General features: G+C 40.5%; 1 protein-coding gene across 1 annotated transcript in view; it reads right to left on the reverse strand.

Moving 5' to 3' along the window:
* si (sucrase-isomaltase (alpha-glucosidase)) overlaps positions 1-22,743 on the reverse strand; it is a 62,453-nt gene extending 39,710 nt beyond the window's left edge. Inside the window, exons 1-17 of the mRNA XM_056373758.1 lie at positions 22,620-22,743; positions 21,558-21,643; positions 21,265-21,385; positions 19,807-19,916; positions 19,364-19,515; positions 16,443-16,614; positions 15,936-16,035; positions 15,536-15,648; positions 15,264-15,389; positions 12,821-12,952; positions 12,237-12,356; positions 8,577-8,690; positions 7,924-8,008; positions 7,109-7,226; positions 4,452-4,623; positions 2,718-2,834; positions 13-167 (exon numbers count right to left, since the gene is read on the reverse strand). Coding sequence (XP_056229733.1) covers positions 13-167; positions 2,718-2,834; positions 4,452-4,623; positions 7,109-7,226; positions 7,924-8,008; positions 8,577-8,690; positions 12,237-12,356; positions 12,821-12,952; positions 15,264-15,389; positions 15,536-15,648; positions 15,936-16,035; positions 16,443-16,614; positions 19,364-19,515; positions 19,807-19,916; positions 21,265-21,385; positions 21,558-21,643; positions 22,620-22,743 — 2,117 coding nt within the window. The remainder of the gene's footprint in view (positions 1-12; positions 168-2,717; positions 2,835-4,451; positions 4,624-7,108; positions 7,227-7,923; positions 8,009-8,576; positions 8,691-12,236; positions 12,357-12,820; positions 12,953-15,263; positions 15,390-15,535; positions 15,649-15,935; positions 16,036-16,442; positions 16,615-19,363; positions 19,516-19,806; positions 19,917-21,264; positions 21,386-21,557; positions 21,644-22,619) is intronic.
* Positions 22,744-27,670: the final 4,927 nt, after the last annotated feature.

Here is a 27,670-nt window from a genome sequence, read left to right on the forward strand (position 1 = left end):
AAAATGACTTACTCATGCATGACTGGACGTACAACAGTATCCCCTGTGGTGTGGGCTTTGTAGAAGAGCGTGTAGAGGTAAGGCAGAAGTGTGTAACGTATCTTCAGGTAGTGTTTAGAGCTCTCCACCAGCATTGAATCAGGGCCAAACACAGCAGGATCCTGGGGCTGGAGACAGAAAGATGGATTAAAGAGATGGCGTTGATAAATGAGAGAGAAGGAGGGGGAGAGAAAGTAAAGATTTGTCTTTTTATTCACAGGGGAAAAGAGAGAGAGAGAGAGAGAGATGGGAGGAGATGAAAGAGAGAACTTGTTTGAATGAGGGGAGGAAGAAATCAGAGGAATATTGACAGAGGTTGAAAGACAGACTCGAAGTGAGGAAGAAGAATACCAAGAACCAATTTTTTCATGATAAATAAGTGGCCTGTATTTGTAATGAAATAGAACTCACCTTCACATAGAACTAATCTAAAAGTGGAGTTTGCAAAGAGAATGAGCAGAAGACAACTTGAGTCAAAGAATTAAAGGGGAAAAGTGTGTGAGAAAGAAACAGAAGTATGATTTAATTTTTGTGATAGTGGAGAGTGAGAGGGTGATTAGCCGCTAACAGGCCGTGCTCCTCTCATCTGGCTAATCATTTATGCCCTGGGCACCTCTGAGAGTGTGATGAGAACTGTGTGTGTGTATGTGTGTTTGGACTGGCCTGCATGGTCGTGTGATGAGAGCCATGATTAGGGCAAAGCAAAGGTCACACATTAGCTGTCTTGTTTAGTGGAAATCGTACTTCAAATTCATCATCATCATGTCCCTGTCCTCCAGCAACTACACCCCCACCCCCAACCCCCATCCCCAAATCTCTCACACACACACACACACACACACACACACACACACACACACACACACACACAAACAGACACACAAACAGACACCATTTCATTGTCACCCCCCCTTCCCTACCTCAGTGCTGTGCTATTTTTGCAGCAGTGATGAGCATGGAAATATGAAATGAAGAATGTAGCAAAAGAGTTGTGCATGTGGCTGTGATGAAAGTGATATATATATATATATATATAAAGGGTAGGGATGGTTGGGTAGTGATGTTGTACTGAACATCAGCACGGCTGTCTCTGGTATTAGGGCTACGGCCTCGTACCAACAACCGGATCACAATCACAGCTTTTATACAGCAGTTCTACGAGCGCCATGTTAGTTAAATACGCAATGTCAGACTATGATTTGTTTGTTTATTTCATCATTTGGCAACGCCAACACAAATAGTTCCGCAACTGGTACTGCACTGTTGCTGAGCAACACATAAACATTTTCCTGACCTGCACAGTGCACCTTTGTTAGCTGCTTTGTCTACATGTTAGTTGGGGTGTGTGCTTAAGTATCGAGGCTTCTTCCCTTCATCTTCTTCCGACGAGCATACGTCATTCAATTCAGATTTTATTTCTGGAAAAATTGACATTGTTGCGGAGTTTGTTGTAATCTAAGATGGTTAATAAAACACCTGTAAAGTGGAGTGATACATGTAGTTAAAAGTCCCACTGCTATTTTACTCTATATCAGCGCCAATGGAATGACTCTCGTCCAATCAGATTACTTGGTCTGAACTAACTGTTGTATAATCATGGATTCAATTTTGTCTGCTCTGCTTTGCACTGTTAACTGCAAACATTAGCACACCTGGTTATACCTACAGAGGTAACCGAGCATTACTTTCCAGAACATGGTGCATGGCAATGTACATTATTTTGTGGGGTTTTAGGTTACGTTTAAAAAACAAACAAAAAAAAAAACCCTGTTACAACTAACACATCCACTGTCTAGTATTGTCTTACTGCGGCCCTGCATACTAATGTATCAGTGTGGGTTTATGCAGGTGGCTGTGCTCTGTTTTATTTGGGGAAGTTCACACTCCAGCAGCTCCAGCTGTTCGGCTATTTATTCATCTAATTCATGTATTTGCCAAAGACATTGTTTAGTCCCTTTTTTATCATTATTATTATTATAGTCTTTTCTCTTGTAACATTAAAAGTGAAACATGCTGCTTACAAATACAAACAATAAAGCATAAATATAACTTCTATTTTGCTTGTGCAAGTATGTAAGCTAAGCAGCTAAACAGAGCTGTTAGAGTGAAATAGAAACTCAGCCTCACACGTTTTCACCCAAAAATACATACATGCAACCAGACCCACAGTTTTAAGCTGAGGAGGTGGTGCTGTGTGTGTGAAGAGAGATAACACTACCCATTCAAAGGTTAGTTAAGGGTCTCATGCCATATGGCACATCATAATATGGTCATTTAACATAATTTAGCATTAGCTTTATTGTTTACTAAAGTGTAAAATCTCAAGCTTTTTGATGAGTATCAGTTGGGCACCAGCTACCTTTTACTTCAGGCTCAAATGTTCCAGTACCCGGCAGCTATAATGATTTCCAGCAGCTAACATTCACAGTGTGGAACCCAAAATCAGATGTCACACTGCTCCCGTTTTATGACACAGTTGTGCTGGCGTGTGCTGGTGTGATGACAATCTCTATGGATACGGAAAGAAGTTTCTATTTTTAACCAGTTTATGGCACCTATACAATGTTATGAAATGAAGGGTATACCCTGCAGCACTTTAGACCAAACAATGTGTGATACATAAATCTAAAACTGACAGTCTAATATAAGAATTGCAGAACAAAATGCCTTTGCAGTACCTTGTAGCCCTGAGCGTTGTGGTTCCGACTGAAGGGATAGAAAGCCCCCACCTGCATCCAGCGACGACACAACTCTTCGCTGGAGTTGTCAAAGAATCCACAGATGTCAGCTCCGATCTGAAACACATGAAGGGGTGACAGCTTGACATTTAGCCACAGCTACAGTGTACATATTATGTCTTAAATGTTAGTCATTCTAATGGAATCATACTGTTGGCATGCAATTTCACATATTCTAAGAAAAGGGGATTTTGTGGATCCCAGTTGGATATTGTATGTTGAAAGTAAAGGAGCTCTATATTATAAATGTCAAACCAGGCACCTTCAGAAAGAACTCCAACCACTGACAGTGAGGTCAACAAATCTCCTGCAGTAGTAAAAAAAAAAAAAACACCGATGTGATAACTGACCACATATTTGTCTTTTAAAATGCCTTTCTTGATGTCCGTTCAATGTGGTCAAGATTTATTGGCAGAGAGTAGATATAGGCAGTGATCTTTATTTACATTAATTGCACAGTGGAGTCCAAGAAGGAGACTTCAGTCAAAGGCCAGTTCATGGAGGCTGCTTGCTTTCTATTGTTTACTACTGGCCAGATTTTACAACAGACTCAATGAGAGGGAATCGATCCAAATCCCATTTCTCCTGCTCTCCTTTTCTCTCTCTTTGTGTGAGCGTGTGTGTGTGTGTCTTCTGTGTGTGTGTGTGTGTGTGTGTGTGTGTGTGTGTGTTTGTGTGTGTGTGTGTGTGTGTGTGTGTGTGTGTGTGTGTGTGTGTGTGTGTGTGTGTGTGTGTGTGTGTGTGTGTGTGTGTGTGTGTGTGTGTGTGTGTGTACTGAAGAGCCTAAAATCTGCTTGACACAGTCCCACCAGGATGTAGGTGACATCTGAGACCACCTGACGTGCACAGCTGGAGGAGTGCATTTGTGTGTTTGTGTGTGCATTGGACTCCCTGTTGTTTTCTTACTGCTATTTGCACTCTGTGCACTACACGTATACACATGCAAGTAGTTAGCACAGAGTGCACTTGGGTAGTGACAAAAGCAGTGTGTTTTCTCGACTTCATGTGTTTGAACGTGGTGGTGCTCCTGCGAGGAGAACTGGTGTTCTTCCAGACATTTTAATGGATTTCATTCCAGACGCACTTTTTCTTGCCTGCCCCTCTGCCTTTATGCTTACGCCTGAACATAGATCTCAATTAGCAGCTGAATCCTCTTTAAAAAGGCAAAAGAGAGAAGCTCACAAATGCCAGAACTGCATGTTAAGATCTTTTTGAAAGATACAAGTGTTCTACATACCTAATAATAACATTTCTGTCTCTTTCATTAAAATTGTGTGAGGGGAATCTGAGCCTCAAGTCAAATGCACCAAAGTCAATGGATATTTGCTAAAGAATGGAGACTGAATGGAGCTCTTGGGTGTCTGGAATATTTCTTTTCTGCCAGCTTTAGGTGTGCTATTACAGTATCAAAGTTGAGAAAGTTACAACACAAAACTACAAATAATGTTTTTCTCCTCAAATACAAGGGCTCAAATGGAGGTCTAAATTACACCGTTGACATTAAATTTTATGATGTGATGTTTGAATCTTTGGATCAGATGAAAAAAACTGAAAAGATTCCCCCTCGCAGTCCTGTTAAGCCCTGTCATGGCAACCAGGTAGAAAATGTCAAACTCTCTTGCTTTAAGTATAATACGAACAGTATTTGCCCTTCTGTGAAGGTTTGCTACTCACATAGGGAACACCAAAGAGCCCAAACTCTAGCATGCCAGGGATGGCCCATTTTATGTCATTCCAGTTGGCAGCATTGTCCCCCAGCCAGTGACCCGAATATTTTCCTACACCTGGGAAGGAGGAGCGGGTCAACATCAGGGTACGGTTTCCTCCAAACACACGCTGCAGAGCTCTGTGGGGTGGAGAGGAAGGCAGCAAGGAGAGATGCAGAACAAGAGCAGGGAGAGAGGGAGAGGAAAGAGGTCATTAAGATAAAAAGGACATAAAGGGACAGAAAGAGAGGGACTCAGGCGGCACAGGGGGGAAACCTATATCAAACACGCGTACGCCGACACATACGTGCTCACAGAGTGCAGCGAGATAGAGTGACTTTATGGGGACAAAGCCACAGCTAGTGGTACTTTTCCTTCCCTACTGTACATTATTATTTTGTTTGATGAGGGAAATCGAAGTGGCATTGATTTTCATGACAATACAAATCCCTGATGGTGTTTACAAAATGTGTCTCCTGCCAATAACACATTTTAATTAGTGGACGGAGGGAGAAAGGAGACAAAAGATGAGCTTGTTTTAATGCCAAAGGAGTGAGTCAGCAAGTCAACTTCAGAGGGATTGTATTACACGGTCTCTGGTGTGTGTTCGTGTGTGTGTGTGTGTGTGTGTGTGTGTGTGTGTGTGTCCGTGCGTGTGACCTTGTGTATGCAAGTATTATGGTTTCCTTTGTGCATACATTTTTTGCACAGTGTGTATGTACACAGTGTGGTTGTCACAGGTAATACTGTACCTCTAGGGAAGCGCCATTAGTGAAACAAGCTGCATTATAATCTGAATACCATTATACCGTACGTATACCTGGGGAACTTTTAAAACGGTGGTAACAGGAAACCCCAAGGAAAGATCTGAACTATACCTCACACTTTCAGTAATATCTTTATGCAATGGATGTCTATATATAAAAGCCAAATATGATGCCTTTCTGAATCTATACATCCAGTTTTATCAGTGAGATGTTGCTAAATGTAATGGCAACCTTTTGTGTAAGAAAACATAAAAGACAGTGGGAACACTGTGTTGTGCTGTCATTGTGAAAGAAGCTCTTCTTCCTCTGCAGACATAGTGCCAAGCAATGCTGAGGCTATATTTACCTTCAAATTCAAATCTGACAGGTTGCAGTTGCATTTTCTTTAATTTTTATTTTTTATTGTCATCTGAGGTACATTTGAAAGCTCATGGCAGTGAAGAATCTGCATTTAAATGCAGGATATCCCACTAAGTGGTGAAAACAATGAACCTTTGTAATAGTGACATAACCTATAACCTAGGTTACTGCCTAGGTAGTCGTAGTCTGCATCTAGGGGTGTGCATTGCTTTTTCTTTGTTTTTTTAAGTTTTATGGTGTGTTATTTTCTATCAGCCAAAAGTCCATTAGTGAAGGTGTGCACTGATTTGTAATTGAAGCATTTTCCCATACCATCACCATTAGTGTGTATTAGAATCCTGGCACCTGATTCCAACTTTAGCCTCGTGTGAAAAATCGAGCTGAGGGCTTGAAATCTATGAGCTCCTATACTAAGATGGATATGACTGCAGTTTATACCTCTGTGACATTTAAGTGGTTTGTATTTTGTGCAGCACTTGTTCACGTGGGCTTCCACGAAATGCAGTCATCCGCCTAGCTTTACTGTGCTGTTTGAATAGTCTGATTTTCTCAGGTGAACCTCCTCTGCTTACTCTCTTTGCAAATTGCTCTGTGCTTGTTTTCAATTCAGTGGTGGAAATCTGAGATTAGATACATGAATTTCAGCCAAAGATCCACCTCATTCATCAAACATCATCATCTCTTTCTGTTACAGAGGCAAGGCAAACTTTATGTAGCCCGCTTAATGTACCTTAATCGGCTTTCCAACCATTAGCATAACTTGAATAAAGGATATACAAAAACTGGCACCCACACAATGCACATGGTGTTATGCAGAGAATAACTAAGTTTATAGTTTTAACAAGCTGACTGCTTGTAATCAAGCGCTGTGTGTACATTTAACAGAGCAGTTATCCACGATCCATGTATTTGCCCAGATTGATTTTGACTGTACCCATGTATCTATGCATAAATAAAGCATAAAGCAGGTTAAATATACTTTAACCTGCGTAATGCGTCATCAGTTACCACATGTCAAATGATTATATCCTCCGCTCACACTGATGCCCCTCTGTAGGTTTGTGTAAGTAATGGGCCCTTAAACTGTTCCGGCGTCAGACCCAGACGAGGAATTCACTCTATCACCCTCGGAGCCCGGCTCATTAAAACATGTTTCTGCACTCGTCACATGGGACCCAACTTGCAAATGGTCTGCAAGAGTCACAGGCTATGATTTAGCAGAGGGCGTGAGTCACGCGCCAAGGCGCTGCACTGAACTGACAGATTTTCTCGGTCGCGCTTCTGCATTTCAACTCCATAATTCTGCTCCAGGGCCACTTCTCAATAACCTCTCATTCCACGACACTTGATTTTAAAGATTTTGTGTTTTGACATCACACAGTGCATTTTGAGTTTGCCAGTGGCCTCATTGCTCTCAAGGGGTGGGAGCGAGTTGGCCTCTCTACTGTAGCACAAGCTGGCCAAACTCCCTTCTGTCATCGATTGTGAGTGCACTCACTTTTCAGTAGCCAGCACCATAGAGTAGCCATACAGACTGTGGACATCATAGTGGTTCCCCCAGGCCTGCTTGGCATCCATACACAGAGTCTTACTGTACATCACCTCATCCAGGATCTCTGGGGGAGAGAAAAGATGCAGGAGGTAAATAGATGGGGTAAAGTGAGAAGAGGTACGGAACTGAATACAAAGTACAGGGTGCAGTGTGGGGAAGGAGAGAGAAAGGTGGAAAAAAGAAGGGGACAGGGAAAACGAGAGACAGTGATATATATTCCAATAGGAAGAGGGAACAGTGAGGAAATGAGAGACAGACAGAGCAATGGAGGGAAGAGGATGACTAAGGAGGAGTGCAATAAAAAGGTGGCACCAGGGGAGCATGCCTTTTCCAGTTATGATCATCCTGCCTGGGAAACAGTCGGAATAAAAGACGTGGCAGAAGAGTCATTTTCGAAATTCTTCACCAGGGACCCACTTTTTTAGATGAGTTTTCCTCTGGACCTGAACTTACTTCATGAGCTATTGTGGCTAATTTATCAACTTGTGCTCAGCTTTTGGGCTACGAGCTGCAAAGCCTGTGCCATCCTCTATGTCTTTGTATTGCAGTAACCTACGAGTCCTTTGTTCAGACTGTTAGAAACTAAAGTTATGACTTTTTTCTACATAAGGACAAACTAATAATGTTGCCATGATAAAGTATTGAGACTTCACCATATCTCTAAAGGAACATACCTATTGCATATTGCAGAAGACTGTATAAGATAAGTATAAGTATTAAGTGCAATTATGGCTCAGAACATAAAAAGTAATGTCTCTTACTTGGAGTGTAGGGAGGGTAGTTGAGGTTGTTATCGGCACAGCCCTTATTCGATCCTTTCTTGAAATTAGCCACCTCATTCATGTCCTGTAAGTGCATCAGATGTCATGTTTTCAGCAGAACACAATTAAAAGTTTAAACTAATCATTTTAACTAATAATTACAATCATTTAAGACATGCAACGTGTGTTGCAATTCCAGGATTCTTCCAACGAAGTGTTGAAAAGAAGATTTATTCACATCTAACATTTTACTTTTTCCTAATAAACATGAGTAAAATGACCTGGGTTGGATCAGGTGTTTGAAGTGAGATGGGGAATTATGTATATTTCAGTAAACAGCCTGAGTAATCAGGGAGCCAAATCCAAATTTTCAGCTGAGGAATAATTAACAGTACAAAATTAATTGCTGCCTGTTTTTGTGTCAGCCTCAATGTTTAACCCACAGTAAAGTAATTGCCACTGAAAAGTGCAAAAAAATTTTAAGCTCACTGGCCCTTGTGTGTGTGTGTGTGTGTGTGTGTGTTTGTGTGTGTGTGTGCGCCCTCGTTCGCTCGCAGTTGGCTGCAGAATAACGCCAATTTCAGAATATTCAGTTAGTGAGCAGCTAATCAGTGAATGCACACCTTCATTTTATTTATCTAAAATTGACTTACAATCCAGAGGGCATCATGTTTGATCTCCCTGGAGAATCGCTCGTACTCATCAACCCACCAGTCGATGCAGCCCTGGCTGGTGTAGTCTGGAAACACTGTCTCTCCTGGCCACACCTGAAAGGGACAGAATACGAGATGCTGCGTGTTTACAAGCCAAAATAACCAGTTTGGAATAAAACTGAGAACATTAGTTTGGCGTGTGTGAGCTTCCCTTCTGACGGTGTTCACTTCAGGTTTTGTTTTTTTGCAAGGCACAATGTTACACTTTCTTGTCAGGACCTCATTTAAAATTCAATTTTCTTTATCCTTTTTGTTTCGGTTCTAAAAGCATCAACAGTGTGTCTTTATCTTTCAGCCTACTTAATATTCTTCATGTAAACAGCATGATGGGGCATGATCATCTCGGAGGATGTAGGCGTAGCGAGCTCCACAGAAGCAAAACACTAGGCCTATGGAAATTTCAAAGAAACAGCTTAGAGATGTGGAAATGACAAAGAAAAGAGAGCAGAAGGGAGATGAAATAAGGGAGGGGGCGGGATTAGAGAGAGAGAGAGAGAGAGAGAGAGAGAGAGAGAGAGAGAGAGAGAGAGAGAGAGAGAGAGAGAGAGAGAGAGAGAGAGAGAGAGAGAGAGAGAGAGAGAGAGAGAGAGAGAGAGAGAGAGAGAGGAGAGAGAGAGAGAGAGAGAGAGAGAGAGAGAGAGAGAGAGAGAGAGAGAGAGAGAGAGAGAGAGAGAGACGAAATCGATAATGCAATAGAAATCTCCAGACGTGACTGTGTGTTAGAAGTCGTCCTTAATGACATGTATTGAAAAAAATGATTAATCCACAGAGAAAGGCAGAGATTTTGTGTGTGTGTGAACCCTTCTTTTAGAGCATGGTAGATATTAAATCTCAAGGTTGTGCCACTGTAGCTATCTTTTACCTTTACTTCCACTGCCAATAACTTTACAACCCAGTTTGTAGCACAGACATGAATCATGCTCATGCACGCTCACGTGCGCACACTCACACGTACATACACGCACACATAGATTTATAGGCAGATGTTTTTGGCAGGTGGTCAGAACTCCAAGGTCAGAGCTTATTGATAGTACGACGCATTTTCCATCTTTCTTTCTTTTTTTTCTCCAATCACCTCTTCCTTCCTTTAACTCCAGATTTTGTCTCTCTGACGACTCCAGCTGCTCACTAACACCGACACCCCAGTAAACACTTTCTACAAATCTGCCGGCATTTGTAGTTGCATATCTCACTCTCTATCTTTATGTCTGTTTGTCTGTTTTTATGCTCTTCTCTCCGTCACTCTGCCTATCTATGTCATTACCTGTCTGTCTAACCCTCTCCTACCTGTCTCTATCTGTCCCTCCGCCTACCTCTTCTTCAAAGTGTCTTTCTACCTTCCATCTCGTCTGTCTCTTTTTTGTGTTTACCTGATAATCTGTCTCTGTCTGTCTCTCACTACAGCTGACTCCCTGTGTACCACCCTGTCACTCCACCACTCAGAAAGACAGCCAGTCTGTCTCCCTGTACATTTCCCTCTAATCTATTATTTGTGTCTGTCTGTCTGCCTGCACCTGCCTTTTTCTCAGCCCATGTTTCTGTCTGTCATCCCTACCTTTAAACCCACATATACTTGTTTTTTTTTTTTTTTGTTCTTTTTCTTTTTTTCAGTACTCCCTGCTGCTCTCTTTACTCCCATCCATTTTTGCCTCTGTGCAGTGAACAGAAATGTTCATCTGTGTGAGTGAGGTGCCGCTATGATTCTACTTGCACACTGAAACATATGGGCCAGCAGAAAAAGCTTTTATCCTTATCTTTGCAAGCAATTAGCTGTCTTAAAAGCAGAATAAATACCAGCCTGTCGCTGTATCTCCTTTATCACTGACACAGCTACCGCAAAGGTCGTTTTGAAAAAGACCTCAATGTTTTCATAACCAGGACACATACATTCATATGGAAATAAACTAGAATCAATTAAAATCACACACATGCGTGCACAGACATAAAGCACAAACAACCAAGAATAGCTTCTCATCAAGAGAAATGGATACACATAGATCCACCCTCTCTCTCTCTCTCTTTCTCTCTCTCTCTCCCTCTCCTTCTCCCTCTCCCTCTCTTTCTCTCTCTATCTCTCACATAGACATACACACACTTACATACCAAATCTGTGATGCGTTGATGCAGAACATTTTAAGATTAAACACTAATGCAGAATCGATGCATATGTTTGACCTGTTATAAACGGCATGAAAAAGCGATTAGCGGAGGGACTGGACCTAATCGCGTGTGTAATCAAAAGCAACACTATAAAAGCATGGCAGCAACACACTTTTACCCTCCACCCCTCTCTGCAGGGGAGACCATCTTCTTTGGGGAAAAGGATCAAAACATACCGGAAACTTGAACCTCCATTAGGGAGTATTATGGTTTGATGGAGACTGTAAAGAATAAGTCACACATACACATGCTTATACACACAGCAAATGCACACACAATATTTATGCTTATGTTGCATGATGACGCATAATGTTCAACCACCCATCGCCGTTTGATTTCTGAGTCATGGAAGGTTCTACATACTGCACATTCAACAGTAATCTTTGTCTCACCAACACTGGATGTTACTCAGTTCATACTGATTCTTTTGATGGCTGATCCATGTTATGAACATCTCGGTCTACCTCAACCGATTAATCAGGATCAAATTGTGGTATTGCATGGATGAATGGAATTGAACACAAAGACATTGAGTGTCAGTTTTACAAACTAGCTACACTTTGACCTTTTACCTCACCAACAGCACAATGCTCAATTGCTCAATCAAGTGCTTGGGGCTAAGCATGTGCCAAAAAAAAAAAAAAAAATCATACCATTAAAACACTTCCACAGGCATTTACAAGTGATATAAAGTGGAATAGAAGCATGGATTTATGACTGTATATTCTTTAGAGTACCCGCACACCGCCATTATAAAATTTACATACAACCCCAGGGTTTTTCCCAAACCTTAACCAACCAGACCTTAATCATACCTTAAATTAGCCATATTGTAGTCGCCATACATGGATATTGTAGGGATTTTTGTTGTATAATAATAGTGTTCAGTGAACAGAACAGGGGGTTTTGAAGACTTTTCCAGTATCAGTGTTTAGTATGATCTGTTTTGTTTTCTTATTGATCCTAGAGCAAGTCTGGTGTAGGACTATCACTTAGGGACTCTAGATAACTGGATATGTTTTGTTAACCACATTATTATGAGTAAAATCCATATGCTGTAGTTTCTAAAATCCCCATCATTGTATCAGTTCCTGCCAAAATTTGTGCATCTGGCCACAATCATGCCAGAGCCAATTAAAATCATGGTTGATGCAAAGTGTAAGACAAAGTGGAGCATCAAGTGAACCTCCCTTTTAACACTTGTGGGCGACCTGTGCTGTGCAACATTAAGCCTGACCCATGTAGGACTGTGACAAGCCGTTTTCACATGATACAGAACGCTGGACATGCGTAGGATGAAAGCTCGGTGTAAAAGGGGCATTACCATCTGGAGGAGGGAAATCTTTGCTTGAATGGAGATAAGAACCTAATTAAGGGGCCACTAAGTGTATTGCTTCATCTGTATTCATGCCTTAGTTCTCTCTTGCAAATACAGCTCACCTCTCCTAACAGAGGAGTTTTCCCATCTGATTCAGTGACCCAGGCATTCTTCTGATTCCCACGGTCATAGGAGTCATATGGTGCGTTCCCTACTCTCTTACTGGTAGCTACTGCAGGATCCTGGGGACAAAGGGATACACACATAAGAATATGAGATTAGATGGACAGAAATTTGCTTTCACATTAACTGTTGGAAGAACAATAATTTAGAGCAGAAACTTGTTGCGTGGCTGCCTCTATAATAGCTCTGACATTGCTAAATTTCTTTTGGTTGGATAGATTGGAGGTTACAGTGAGTCGCTATCGGAAAGTGAAGAGACGGAACGGCTCTAGCTGGTTAGCATGCTAACTTCAGTAGAAGAAAAGATGTGATAGAGACAAGAGTTAACTTTCTATTACTGGAGAAAGCTCTTGGTGAGTAAAAAACATAAGTTTGATGCTGAACTTGCAACATTTCTTCTAGACTGTTTAGGAAACGGATGTTAATGCTAACGCTGTCTATGTAGCAGCAGCAAAACTTACAACTAGATCCTTTAAGTGGCATAAAACAACTTAAACTTTGTTCACAGTGTGGCATTTCTTACCAGGATGAGGATGTATCTCTGCCCCTTCTCATGGAGGTAGTCAGCAAACTGAGGCAGCTCACTGAACTTGACTTTGTCATAGGTGAAATCTTTTTTATCCTCCATGTAGTCTATGTCAGTGTACTGAATGTCCTGCATGGGGAAGAAGAACATGCTATCTGTATGGGCACCTCATGTACATGTAAGACATGATCATTATGTAGTTCAGAGGGGGAAAAAAAAGGTTCTGAATTCCTAAAAAGTTTATTTTCCCCAGTCTTGTTTTGAGATCATTTTTTGGAGTACACTATGTTAACTTATTGAGTTTACTTCAAATAGGTTAGATGTCATTAGATATTCAAAGCTTAATTGGAGATGCTAAAATGCTGGCACGGCTTCCATGTATTAAAATCCCATTTGCATCTTGCATGAGGGTAATAAATTCAAAATGACTCTTAATACCTCTTAAATGTACCCAGTCATGCTTCTGCTTCTCCGCATAACTTGGACACATCCACTCAAAATTGAGCATCTTCATTATGACTCCTAACACTGTATATACCTCATCTCAGAATGACTAATAATCCCACTGGTAAGCATTTGCATTATAAGCCTAATAGAAAAAACATTTTAACTGCTAGCTTTTTTGTGCACATGTTTTTGCTGGACTTTCGCAGACCATGATGTGAATTGGCTAATGCGCTACTAAACCTTGGGAGGACAATGGGAATGTTAACACATTTTTTTTTTCTTTTTTTTGCTAGGGTGTGACTTCATGCTTGCTCTCTGTCTGTCCGTTGTCTGCCAAAATCTACTTCATATCGATAGAGCAGATGGTTTGGAAGGCTCTGCCAGATCTTTCCTCTAATGGTAATCAGCTCCAGACATATTAGGGGGAATGTGATAATGCCCTCTGTGGTCTATCTAATGGTTATCAAATATGTCCCTGAGTATAGCAGGAGAGGAAGCAGCTGCATCCTAATGTCTTTGGATATGAAAGAAAGATTGGAGATTATCAGAGTGAAATATTGAGATGGGTTGGAAATTTGTTTGTGTTTGATCTTTAGATAAGACAGAGTTCAAACAGAGTCCTTGATTGGTGCCGTCATTACGGAGCTGTGATACAGTTAAAATGTTTTATGGGGATATATAAAGATTTCGATTAGGAGTTTACCTTAGTAATTAAGAAGCAAAAAGTACATCAAATATCACTGCTCTGTGCGGATGGGACTTCTTACGGTCACTGTCAGCAGGCCCAGACGAAGATAAGCAGCAAGGCTCATTCCCAAGAAAATGTCAACCAGAACTGGTATTTCTCAAGTGTCTCAGAAGGGAAGAAGCGTTGGAGTAGTTTTAGCATTCAGATCAGGATGAATGAGATAATGAACGGAACTCGGTCGATTGATCTTTGATCAGTGCTAACATTCAGTGACGCTTGAAAAATAGTGGTCCCGGGATTGAACCTATAGAGCCCAGCAGACTCTCCATTATTTGACAGAAAGCTGGATTACCCCGTCTAAGCTAAAGGCCATCCCTATCACTCTGACTGTCTGTCGAACTCCTGCTTCAACCTTCATATCACGTCTCCACAGATAGTGTAGCGGTTAAGGCTCTTGCCTCTGGAACCACACAGTAGTGCATGAGTGGTTCAAATTTAACAAGGGGTGCACAAGGTGAAGTATTGATCCCCACCCCCTCCCAAACAAAAAATGAAAAAAAAAAAAGGTTTGCATCAGCTAAAGAAGCCCCCCACCCCTACATACTACACAGACTGTTAAAAATGCATATTTAGTCTGAAGAAAGGACATTGCTGAAACGTCTCATGTGTCTCAGTGTTTGACGCCTGAGGTCACATTCACATTCAAAAACCTGCCCCCATTTTTGTCCCCAATTTTCTTTTGCACTGCAAAGAAAATCAATGACTGAAATAGAAATGACAAACCAGTATTGAGAAAACCATGACTTGTTTTCATTTCCCAGACTGTAATTGATAGATAATGATCTCCGGCTTCTGATACTTGGGGTGGATTTTTGTCATGCAATCTCCCACCGGCAGGGTTGTATGAATGGAGAACTTGCAGCCCTACCTTACACCTAGTCTGATATGGGTTTATTGTGCATTTTTATTGAGACGATAAACTCAGTGCAAACAAAATGTGACAGGAATTTATACGCTCAAGATAAACAAGATAGAGCTGAGATATTGAGTGTGAAAATGGCAAACACGTGAGGACATTTATGCACCTGAAATTCATAACATATCATGGGCAGTAGTGTAATATAAAAATATCAAATCTGTGAACAGTTGTTCCGCCCTTTTATAACAAGAACGTGAGGACCAAATCAGACTGGAATAGAGGCAGAAATGGGCATGATAGCCCAGACAGTCAGGCATACTGCATGAAAACAGCATAAAAAAATAAAAGGTTTTAAAGAAAATTCAAGCATGCAGACTGGAGCTTACATATGGGAGGCCCACGGCACGGTTTCTCTCCACAGTTTTCTTGACCTCTCTCAGGCTACCGTAGTCCCAGCGAGAAAGCTGAAAACCCAGTGACCAGTAGGGAGGAATGACGGGCCTGCCAATGAGCTGGACAGCATGATTGGACATATTGTTAATACATTTGCCGTGCCAAGGCAACTCATAAGCCACTTTCGCACAGCAGAGTTGCTCAAAAAACCTGCTGCATATTTTTACATAAAAAAAAAAAAAAAAAAAAATCAGTCATGGCTCACCTCAAGGAACTCCTGCACCACTTGTTCTGGTGTGTCTCCAAAGAGAATGTAGAAGTCAAGGACTCCTCCAATTGTCCTGTAGGTCACAGCTGGAGCGGGCTGCAGAGTCACCTCTGAACAAGAGACACAGTCAGACATGCAATATTCTTAAGTATAAATAATAACTAAAATGTCCTCTCATCCAGTTGTACATCAGCAAAACCTCTATTTTAAGAATTTTTCTTCTTTTCCTGTTTAATTATACTCATGCTTTTTTTTTCCACCTTCAATATCCAGATGTAACTGGCTTTTGTGTCACTGCTTTTCTTGAGGAGGTGTTGTGTATGTGTGTCTACACATGCATGTATTTGTGTGTTTCTATGGGCCAGCATGTGTGTGTTTTTGTCTTTTTTATCCTTACCCATAGCATTGCTGTTCATGAGGAAGACGCCAAATGACTTTCCGCTCTCATCTTCTAAACAGAGGAAGAACGGATAGTGTCCATAGAGGTTATGCATTCCCTGCAGGGAAGGCAAGAGAGACAGGGGGATGAAGGGATATGGAGAAGAGGTGCGAGCGCAGTAGGGAAGTGGGAAACTTATTGAGGCTGAGGGGGTGACTTCACAGCCTAATCAGCTTACAAGACATTCAATTATAAGCCCTTTAGGAAGGAGAATACACATGTAGGGAGCTCATGTAAACATGCCTTACACAACACACACACACACACACACACACACACACACACACACACATCCTAGGTAGACCTAATTGTAAGCTTTTGAGCACACAATCTGTCTGATACAACAATAACCGGGGGGTGCATTACAGGGATTGACATATGTAAACAGTGTATTTATGACTATATTTATATGTCTGCATACCATTAAGTATCTATGGCATTAGTGTTTGTGTTTGTACGACTCACCCCATTAGGGAAAGCGTCTCTGGTGAAGATGGGCCAAGTTTTCCAGTTCATGTCATGGCGATACCTTTGGTGCACATGCTCCCCAAGGCCGTAAATATTATGGGATGGAAGCTTAGCAGACAGCTGTAGGTACTGGTCTGCAAACACCAGCGGAGCCACTGTAGTATCAAACCTAAAGGGGGAAAAAAAAAAAGAAGAAAAAAGTGGGAAGTGAGAACACAGACTGATGTGAGAGATGGAGCAAAGAGATGTGCGAGAGAGAAAGTGTGCGAGTGTGAGAGACAAAAGAAGAAAGAAAGTGAGAGTGAGATGCAGCGCGAAGAGAGAGTGGGAGTGGGAATGAGACAAGGACGTGTGGAGGAGTTGAGTTGCAGGAAGAAAAACCAGGGAGAAGACAGACCATGCCATCAAGCTCTAATAAGCCCTCTGGGTAGCATCTCTCTAGCCTTCAAAACAAGACATACACTAGTAGTTGAAAAACTGCGCCTGCTCTAGCTGCATACAGCCACAAAGACAAAGATCTGGAGACAAAATACACGAGTAACGGCTTCAAATGCAGTAAATATACATTGTTGGTGGATAGTCATAGCAACAAATGCATGCACACAGAAAGACAAACACCCAAATGGAATAAAATAGAGGCTATTTACATTAGTCTTCAATCACATGACAGCTTAACTTAACACTGTCAGTCAGTAGGATGACTGTTTTCAGTGATTGTGTCTGTTAACAAGTAGCTTTTTATTATGACGGGATAACGCCCACACACTAGCCTGACAGGTTAAAGAGCAGAATGATCGTGAGTGTCATTACACTCAATCAGTGGAATAAATACATTTTTAATGATGACCTGGTGCGATTTATGAAAAGTAAATATATAAACTTTATCGCTCACTCTCCTTTATGGACTTTTTTAGTGGTCATATGCTGCTCATGTGATTATGGGAATATTATCAACTAGTTATGAAAAACATTAAACAGTAAATGCGCTAATGTTTCTGATAACGACACACAACAGCTGCTAAAGCTGGTCCAGCACAGATTTAACATTAACTTGAAGTGGGGCGAAAGCTACCGAAATTTTAACTCTAAAGACTTTATATCTTGAGACTTAAGCAGATTAGTGTAGTAAATTACTTTTTTACGACAAAACTTATAATGTATTGTTCTCAGTCTGACTCACACTGTTGTTGATAAATGAGTCTGAACAAAGACGGGCCATTAAAGGCCACTGTAGAGAAAAATGTTTTTATAAAACGGCGTGTTGATTATTTCCCTGGAATAGGTTAAGTATGATTAAGCCCCTTGGAACAAATATAAATGAATCAAATGAATGCTGGTATTCCAAGATTTTAGATCAGGATCTTGTCAAATTTTCACCTTTTAATTTGGTGGAGTTGGTTGTCATTGTCATCCTGCAACTGGCCTCAAAAATAAAGTGGGTTCGCAGGCTGTGCCCTATGGCTGCCCTTTCTTAAAACAGTATTGCGAGTATAATGCAGAGGAGAAAATGTCCCCTTTGGAATTAATAAGGTATAATCTTAAAAAGAGAGGCTCTTGAAAACCTTAAGTTTGACCCATCACCTGAATACGCCACAAATACACCGAGTGATAATGGTGATTCACATAACAAGTGGCCTCCACAAAGACAGGGCTGTGAGAGTAGAGGAAAGTTGGAACAATCTGATTACTAAATAGCCACTAATCTTCAAGGGCTAATCTTCAAAGCAATCTCACTGCTTCTGGTTGAAGGTCGTGCAGCTGTTGAGAAAGACAACAATCCTGTTTCATACAGCAGTGAGTTAGTGAGACAAGCCAAAGGTTGTCATGTGATATAACAATGATACTCTAGTTCTAGTAATATACATATTTAGCTCTGCAGTCAAGACGAATGCAAATCGTAGAATTATTGTTTGGATAGTATGAAAATCTCTCTTGAATTAACTGTAGCTTTTAACTTTCTCGAAAAGATACATGCGCCATCTACATTAAAGATAAATGTTTGCCTTGAAGGAAAATTTGTCATGCAACATAATTGGTAAACAGCTCAGATTCACAACAGAACATGGTGATGTGCAAAACACCATTAGTGTATAAAGTCATCACATCCTAGTAGTAATAAAACATGGGTTTCTGTGTGTTCACATGCCCCATATTCTATATAGCATTAATGATAATGATGGTTTAATGCCTAATGATGTTTATTACAAAGTGTGTGAGCAGCTCTGAGGATCTCCGACAGCGCCACCCAGGGCTCGTCAAGTGTTCCTTGGATTGATATGAACATAATTATTTGCCGCTGTGGAAAAACTAACATGTAACACAGGAAGGTGTCACACATCATTATAATGGATGACACGGAAATAATGCATGACAATAGGATTACATGGTGCACAGACCACATTACTGCATCAAATGAGATGCAAAGAATCGATGTTAATCTATTGACATCTGTCAATTTCTCAAGTCAGTAAGATGACTATGAGAATTAGAAAACAAATATTCCATATATATATATATATTATATATATATATATATGTGTGTGTGTATATGTATATAAAAATAAAATATGGAACTTATTTTGCTACCAGAATTACATCCACGTAATCTACTGTCAACATAGATTGCAGCATCAGCTTCACCATTACAACCTCCTGCTGCAGTTAATGTTTCAGCTAAGAAATGCACTCATCCACATCTACAGGTACAGACATAGTATATACCGTACATGTACAGTATATGCAATAGATTATAGTATATAGTAAGCATGCAAGCCTGAATGCACATTATGCAATTTTGTTGAATATACATAGTATGCATAGTCTGCTGTCTTTTGCATTTGCTTTACTGCTCACAAACAACCTCCGCCATCTAACTCAAACAGATGCGTAATGAACACACACACACAGTGAGCACTCACAGGACTTTTTTGTTCTCCTTCCTGCGCACAGTAAGGCCAAAGGGTTTCTTTGTGATCTCAAGTGTGTTGCTGATGGGGCTGGATGGGTCACTGTTGAGGCTGCTGACGTGCTCATGGGGGACCTCGAACCTCTGCCTGTGGGCATCATAGATCTGAGGGAAAGGAAACAAACCATACAGCCAGTATGAGTGTGGCCTCATATCTCACAGCGATATACACAACAAAGTGCGAACATGACTGTTTCTGTCCTCTTTTGTTCTGTACAGCATTTGAGTTAAACATGCTTTGATAAAAACTGCTTTTGAAAATAATTCGACTAGACTGGATTTATCTCACAATTTCCTCTGTCGCTGTCAAAATGTGGATGTGTGTGTGTTTGTGTGAATGTGAGTGAGAATTTGTGTGTGAGAGGGGAGAGAGAGATGGTGTCGGTCGGTGTGCACCTTAAATCGGAGGCGATTGTTTGACTGCATTTCTGCGTGAAGTGACAGCTCTTGTATATCAGCCCCAAATAAAGACGGAGAGGCCATTCGCTTCAGCTGGGCTTTCATTACTGCAATTCAAACACACAATGACAGGAGAGTAAAGGTTATAACATGGTGAAAAAGAAAAAAATATTTATTTTGAGAAATACGTCACATATACACTACTTAACTCCCCAAACGTACTACCAAAACTGTAGTTTATTTTTAGGGTTTAAAGGAGTAGTTCAGTATTTTTGGAAATATATTCATTCAACTTCTGAGAGTTGAAATATGTAATATGTTCTTTATGTTTCTATAGAGTATAGACTATTTCTTCACTGGGCGTACTTAACTTCCTTGAGGCTCTACTAGTTTCCTGGCACCTTCATGGTGATGACAAGACATTATCGAATTCTTCCTTTTAGTACTTACATACACACCCCTTAAACAATGATCTTCTTTATTAATATTCAACAGGTTTCACATGTGACCGTGTCTATTTCATGATCACAATGTGCCCCTTTGGTATCTGTAATTGTTCAGTGAGCCATGCGCCCACAGCAGCAGTTATTCAGTTAACGTAAGTGCAAAATAAAATATTTAATCTATTCCCTACAATGATGATTGAACTGCACAGATAAAAAAGCAAACTGCAACAATCCTCAGTTTGAGCACTCCACATAAAATTCATCAGGTGAACTGGGATGGGAATCCATTCAAACACAGATGTATTCCCAGGTTATCCATTTACCAGTATGATCAAAGGGTGCAATATGCTTACACAGCTTAGAGTCCTCAGTTGCCTCTGAGGTAATTGTGGGTAATTTGCATAGTAGCCTTGAGCGATACCACGGCAGCATGCATGTAAAAATATTTGAAGACAGTTTAACTTGTATAAGAAGGAGCCCGTTCTTTTTTTATGTATTGGTTAAAGTCCCAGTTGAATAACATCAAGCGTATCTCAAGCAGAAATGATAGTTTTTGATAATGTTCCACCCAGTCTAAGCTTTTTCAATTTAACCACCTTTGTCAAAGAAAACAACCAATACTATACATATATATATTTATATTTCCCCAACAATGCGGATGTTGTAGTTCAGACCTTTATATAAAATGTCCAATGTTTTTTGTCGCTTTTATACACTAACTTGAGTTCACATAAGGCAGTGAAATCAAGCAGAAAATAGAAAACCCTGCATTCTGCAAAGTCAATCATGTTTTCTGATATGTCATCCATGTCATATTTCACAGAAAACTATGCCTTAGGCAAAGTGAGTGGAAAAGGAAAAACGACGTGAAGAAGACAGACAGACCGACCGAAGGAATGTGGAGCAGTTAGAATTAGAAAATAAGCTAAATAGAAATCCAAATATTTTCACCAGTCAGTGAGCGCATGAGTGTGAAAGCAGGGTAGAGAGAGGGGAAATAGGGATTTACCAAAATGATTCGGCTGCTCCACCGATTCCACTGTGTATCCATGGTTGGTTGAGAAGAAACACCAGGGAACGTTTCTCTCATCCAGTGGCCCCCAGCAACATCCACGTTGTTCACATTTTTGCTGTTGAAGGGGGATGGTTGATACTATCATTATCATCATCCACATTGCCATTATTGTCATTGCATAATACTTTTTTGAGCCCCTTCTGACCACCCATTCCATTCAAGTACTTTGGAAAAACGCCTCTCCACAAACGTGACTTCGCGTCATTGGAACCCAAAGTCTTTCATACCTTGGAGGCTCCAGCATCAGGGAAACAGTCTACTCTCTCAGCCAGGGCAATGTTGGGACACTGAGGAACAAATACTTCTGTAGTTTCTGCCAAAAAAATGAAATGTTTACTTCTCTCCAGCACCAAAAGAAAAATTCAAAGTAAAAACCCTGTAATTGAATGACTTAGTATTCAGACTATTCATGAGTTTAAGATTCATAACCTTTGTAGGCAATAAACAGATTAACTTTACCAATTACTGTATCATTAGACATTTTGCCACATTCAAAATAAAAGTGCCTGTTTTCTTGAACTATGGCTGAAAATGTGCTAGTTGTCTGCTAATGATCAACAGTATGTAATAATATGTGGTATTAGTGTCTTTTAATGAGCCTTTTTTTCGCCGAGAAAAGCTAGATTTTATGTCAGACCCAAATCCAGAGAGAACAAGTAAGATTATGGCTATATATGCTTTAAGCTAGGATCAGTCCACAAAAAAGTGTTATTTAAAACATTTCTTTTGACTTATTTCTCACTAAAATCGGTTTTATTTGCTTCATCAAAAGGTGCCTTCCAGCAACTCCAAAGCCACCACACTTAGACGTCACATCTCTGTAATTAACTTGTGTGAAAATGGAAAATGGGACTTAGCTAGCAGCTAGCCTTTACTCTAGCACCATTCACTGGCTAGCTAATGCAGGTGATCATGATAGCACGCTAGCAGTCTTTTCCTGTGCTAGCTGCTAGCTGACTGCTACATGTTAAAGTTAAAAGGAAAAGGTTTTCTCACAATGTGAAGCCAGCGGATATAATAAATATATGTTGACACTGTCCTGTCAAAGGCTTTGTTTTGTAGTACTTTTGTTTTATTAATCAAATCTGCTTGCACTGCTTAATGATTTCTTAACTTTTATGTTCAGTTGGCATTGAAGGTTACCAAACTCCACTCATAAAGCTTGAAATTCAAATGTTTTTTTTTTTTTTTTGCCTTGGCAGGACTTATTAAAGAAACTTATTAAATGATTTTGTGTACTGACGTATCAAAATGTGCACTTCAGCAGCCATTTCAGTGCGTTCACTTACCATCTTTAATGACTCCAGGTTCACCGCTGACAAACAGAATTATGAAAGCGATGGCTGCCACAGACATCAGCATGAACATGACCATTAGGGTCACCTCCAAACCCGAGAACCTCCTTTTCCCCATCTAACACACATAAACAAACAAGCACACGTATACACGGAAATACACCGAGTGATTACAAAGGCCAACATCATTAACACCCATTAATGACACAAAGTTTACTAAAGGCAAGGTCTCAGAGGTCTCAAAACCTTCCCTGCTTAATGAGGCCCATTGGCAGGACACACACACGCACACACACACATGCACAAAACACTCAAAACACAGATCTGACACACACATAGGCTTCTTTTTCCTTGCAGTAACCTTGGACTTGGGGGAAAGCTTTCTGAAGTTGAGAGAAGGTACTAACCTGAGTAAACAAAGTAGGAGGAGGAGGAAGTGAACAAAACTTTGAAAAAGAGAAAAAGGGAGTTGACAGAATTGTTTGACAAGCCAGATGTAGTCTTTACAAAGGCACCCATCATATCACTCAAGCAATTAGGCTTCACTCCAATGTACTCTTGGAGACAAAAACAAGGTGAATGTCTGTATGAGTGTGTGTGTGTAGGGGGGTTTGTGTCTATTTGGGTGAATGAGGGGCTTATAGCCATTGTGTTTAATGTGCTGTGAAGAGCAGGCGAGGGCAGAGAGAGAGAGACAGAGAGCCAAACCTGTGCATGCCCCCATGTGTGTTTGCAATCAGCTGCACATCATAGAGAGACACTGAAAAGCGCCTGCAAACATGCACTCTAACGCCGAAACACACAGACACAGTTCCCATGGGCACAGGCAGTTTAAAACATCCGATATTTCATTTGAACTTTTACTTAATACCTTAAATTCACTGGTTACTTTGAGACATATCCTTAAAAAGTTAATGTCAGCCCAAGAGGCAGTTTGTCACCTGTAATTATCTTTAAGACTAGCATTAAATAGGTAGATCAGTGCAGGGTACATCTGAAAAAAAAAGAATCTGTCTCTGAAACAGTATTCAAAGCCCTCCATAGACATCTGTTCCCTGGGGCTGCATTGCGATTTGCAGTAGATTATTTACACTACTGGCAAAGAGATACACATAACCAACATTATCATTAACAAACTTGGTCGCAGTCTGTCCACAGTAATGTGGATAGAACTGCATAATTCAAACATCTGCAAGCTACAAAAAGCTGAAAACAGAATAAATAAAATGATTGCACTAAACCTTCATTTCATGCAAGTCTCTCTCTAACAAAAACAGACTTTTTTTAATGCAACAATATTTATATATTCATCATTGTCATGTGTTGATGTTGTAGTTATTAAAAATGAATCCCACTGTCATGGTAATAATCTGTCATCCAGCATTACATTGTAAATCATCGAGTAATCATCAACACATGCTACAATCTATATCTCAGACAATGTTTACTTACTGTACAGTATAATATGAGTAATATAAGATAAAGATAATTAGTTTTTGGGCTGAGCAGCTTGACAGCCAGCAGCTGCTATCTTACCTCGGTTCTCTCTCCGATGTTCAGGCCAAAGAGCTTCCTAGTTCAAGTGAGATAGTGCCTTCTAATCCCCAGGATGTATTGTGGTCGTAGGGACTCACCACTCCTTTTCCTGCTTAAGTGTGTGCGCATGTGTGTTTTTAAAGTCTCAGCATGCTAAAAGTCATAAAATGTTAGATAATCATATACACAGTGTGAGAAAACAACTACAGCCCAAAATCCCCATATCAGCTTGTTACAATCAATCCTGCTATCGTGTTTTATTCCACACTGCTTATGACTGTGTTTGCGAGTGAGTGTGTGTGTGGTTATAATTTACCAAGAGATTACTGTGTATTTTTGTTTTATGTAAGCTGTGACTCAGCAAGAGTAATCTTTATCCCACTGTGACAACATCACCACTTCTCAGTCATTGACACATGCATGCATACACACTCTCACACACACACACACACACACACACACACACACACACACACACACACACACACACACACACTTAATAGCATTTAGTTGAACCAGGCAAATTATTAGAGGATCTCATGATGATATGTTGGTAATGAGTCCACTGTGATCAAAGCCTCAAAGTTACTTTTGTATTGTACTCCGTAACTCTTGTAACTGTACTTCATAATGGATGATACTGGTGTCACTGTTCTTATATGTGGCAGTAGGCATGCTAACTTTTACGTTTGAGCCCATGCAAATCATCTACTCAGACTCTTATAATTCAGTGTGTGACATGTATGCTGCTGTATAGTTAATATGTAGCTAGAGCCAGCAACTGGTTAGCTTAGCCTTGCATGAAGGGCTAAGAACTAGTCCAGCTCACGCATAAAATGCCATATTGTCTTTTTTTTTTTTTTTTTACCATTGGATGTTGTGTGGATTAAACAAAAATGCATTTCCTTGTTTTACCTTTTGTAAAGAGCCAAGTTAGCTTGTTTCCGCCTGTTTCAAATCTTTAGGTTAACATAAGCTAACTTGTTGCTGGCTCTAGCTACATATTTAACGTACAGACGTGAGAGTGGTATGAATCTTTTCAGGTCTGAACATGATGTGGAAACGGCCGATGGTCTCTGTGGTCTAGGGCCACTGGCTGCGCGTCCTTCAAACTCACCGTCCTCCGCACTTGTCTGTTGCTTCAGATTGTCAGGCTAAAAAGAATGGCAAAGCTAGGGTTAAAATTGTGTACAGTTTTTCTATGGCTGGACATGCATCCATGCCAATACGCTCTGTAGGTTGGTGATGGCTTCCATCCATGTCATCCCAATAAACAGAAAGGAGAGGATCAACTGAATGAGCTATTCACTAGAGACGCAATCATCTCTTCTTCCAAAACAGCGCTTGATTGCTGTGGACTATAGGATCGAAGAAGCAGAGATGAGCTCTGGTGTGTGTGTGTGTGTGTGTGTGTGTGTGTGGGGGGGGGGGGGGGGGGTGCGCATGTCCGTGAGACAGAGTAGAAGGGGTTTGCATAACTGTCTCCATGATTTGAAGATACGAAGCGGGTACCAATGACATAAGAATATCTTGGAGTTTGTGTGTACATGTATGGAGGTGTAAGCGTCTAAGTGTTTTTTTTTTTTTTTTTTTTCCTGATCATTCTGCTCACTCCTCAGTCTTTCTCTCCTTACAAATCCAATTCCACTCTGCCACTGCCAATTTCAGGTGCTCTCCCTCTAGAATGCAGCGCCAGCCGATTTCAATAGAACAAACTGAAATTGGCAATTCACTCCCCTGTATTGATCCAGTCACTTTAAAACTAGGCACTCCACATTGAGAGCTGCCAACCAACCAAGTTTATATATGTGTGTTCATGCGTGTGTGTTTGTTGTGTGTTTTGGACCAGAGAACCAGTATCTGGATTGTCTACCTTGTGGACCAGATTTGATCAAACCAAGATTTTAAAATAAGTTTAACAGTAAATAAATACTTTTTTTTACTTTGCTTCGAGGAGGCTACTATCAGACATCTTCACCATTAACTTCCAAAATGTTTCTCTACTGGTTTGGAGTTGGATCACATATACTGCCATAGCTCTTTTTTTTTTTTTAATCTTATTTTGTTTTATTACTTTTACAATGTTTTATCATCTACATTGGCATTTTGTAAATGTGCTCTGGAAGCACAATAAAACCTTTTCAAGGTCTCAATATAATAAATGTGTTCTTACTGATTTTTATCTGGCATTGGCTCTCTGACTGTGTGTCTCTCTACCTCTCAACATATTATGATAAACTAATCGCCGTTTGATTGCTCTTGCTTGTGGTGTGGACGATGTAGATGATCAAAATGGAGTTTTCATTTAGACAGTATGCAGTACTATGTAGTACTATGCAGAGTTTTTGTTATCCACAGTGTTGTGCAATCTTCCACACACAGTTGTGATTTATTTCAGACTACTTATTATTTTGATGCCATAAGTTACTAATATGTGCACACAAATTTAACCCTGTTACCTGCTGGGGTCTGTAGTGTTCAGCTGTTGTCCAGCACTTCCTTTGTTGATTCACCTCTTCACAGGAGGGTTCCACTTGACCGATGTCAGTCCATCTGTAGAGTCCTGTGCCTGAAGAAATGTACTAAACAACCACCCATTGTCTCGCATGTCTTGCATTCTTACCAGTTGCTGCTTCTTTTTTTTTTTTTACTTGCTCGGAGACCCTCTAGCAATGTTGGCCGTTGTTGATTCCAGGTAACAGCGTGGTGCTGAGTCCATGGTGGTCTTTGTAACCACCATGTGTGAGTCTCCTATTTACCGTGAATGCATTTGCTTACAAAACAAAATGTCAGTGGAACAATAACCGCATCTTCCTGTTTTCAGTGAACACCCTTGTGGCTTAGTACGTTTACAACTAACTTCACCCCAGTGATAAAGAGTCTCTGTCTCAAAGAATCTGCAGTTTAGCAAATTGTTTCTTTTTTTAAATATAGGTCTGCCTCCCTAACAAGCATCCATGTTCTGTTGGTAGCTTAGTGGGGGGTTTTAATTACAGTTCATACAAACATGCTACTCAACACTCAAGACAGCACCACCACTAATTAACCTGGTGTCCCAGGCTTTTGTATGTGAAAATGAAAACCTTTTAGTGACGTGTTGTTAGGCTGGGAGATCGAGTAGGTAAACTCCAGCGGAAACCTTTCACAACAACATTTTTTTCTTTTTTGCACAATACCTCATTACTCAGTATCATTACAAAAGAAATTCTTGTCTCTGCATTACCCTTCAAAAGCAAAAGTCTTTTTGGGAAGTACATTTTCTGAGTATTATCCTTATCCCTCACTGTCATGGAGTAAAGAAACCTGTCTTTTCCACAGTGGTAAATATGTCACTTTATGTTAAACCCTTCCTTTTTTAGAGTGATTAATCAACACTGTAGATACACACACACACACACACACACACACTCTCTCTCTCTCTCTCTCTCTCTTTCTCTCTCTCTCTCTCTCTCTCTCTCTCTCTCTCTCTCTTCTCTCTCTCTCTCTCTCTCTGAAGCATAGCCCAGAAT

This window comes from Seriola aureovittata, chromosome 4, assembly GCF_021018895.1.
Source record: "Seriola aureovittata isolate HTS-2021-v1 ecotype China chromosome 4, ASM2101889v1, whole genome shotgun sequence".
Lineage (NCBI taxonomy): Eukaryota > Metazoa > Chordata > Actinopteri > Carangiformes > Carangidae > Seriola > Seriola aureovittata.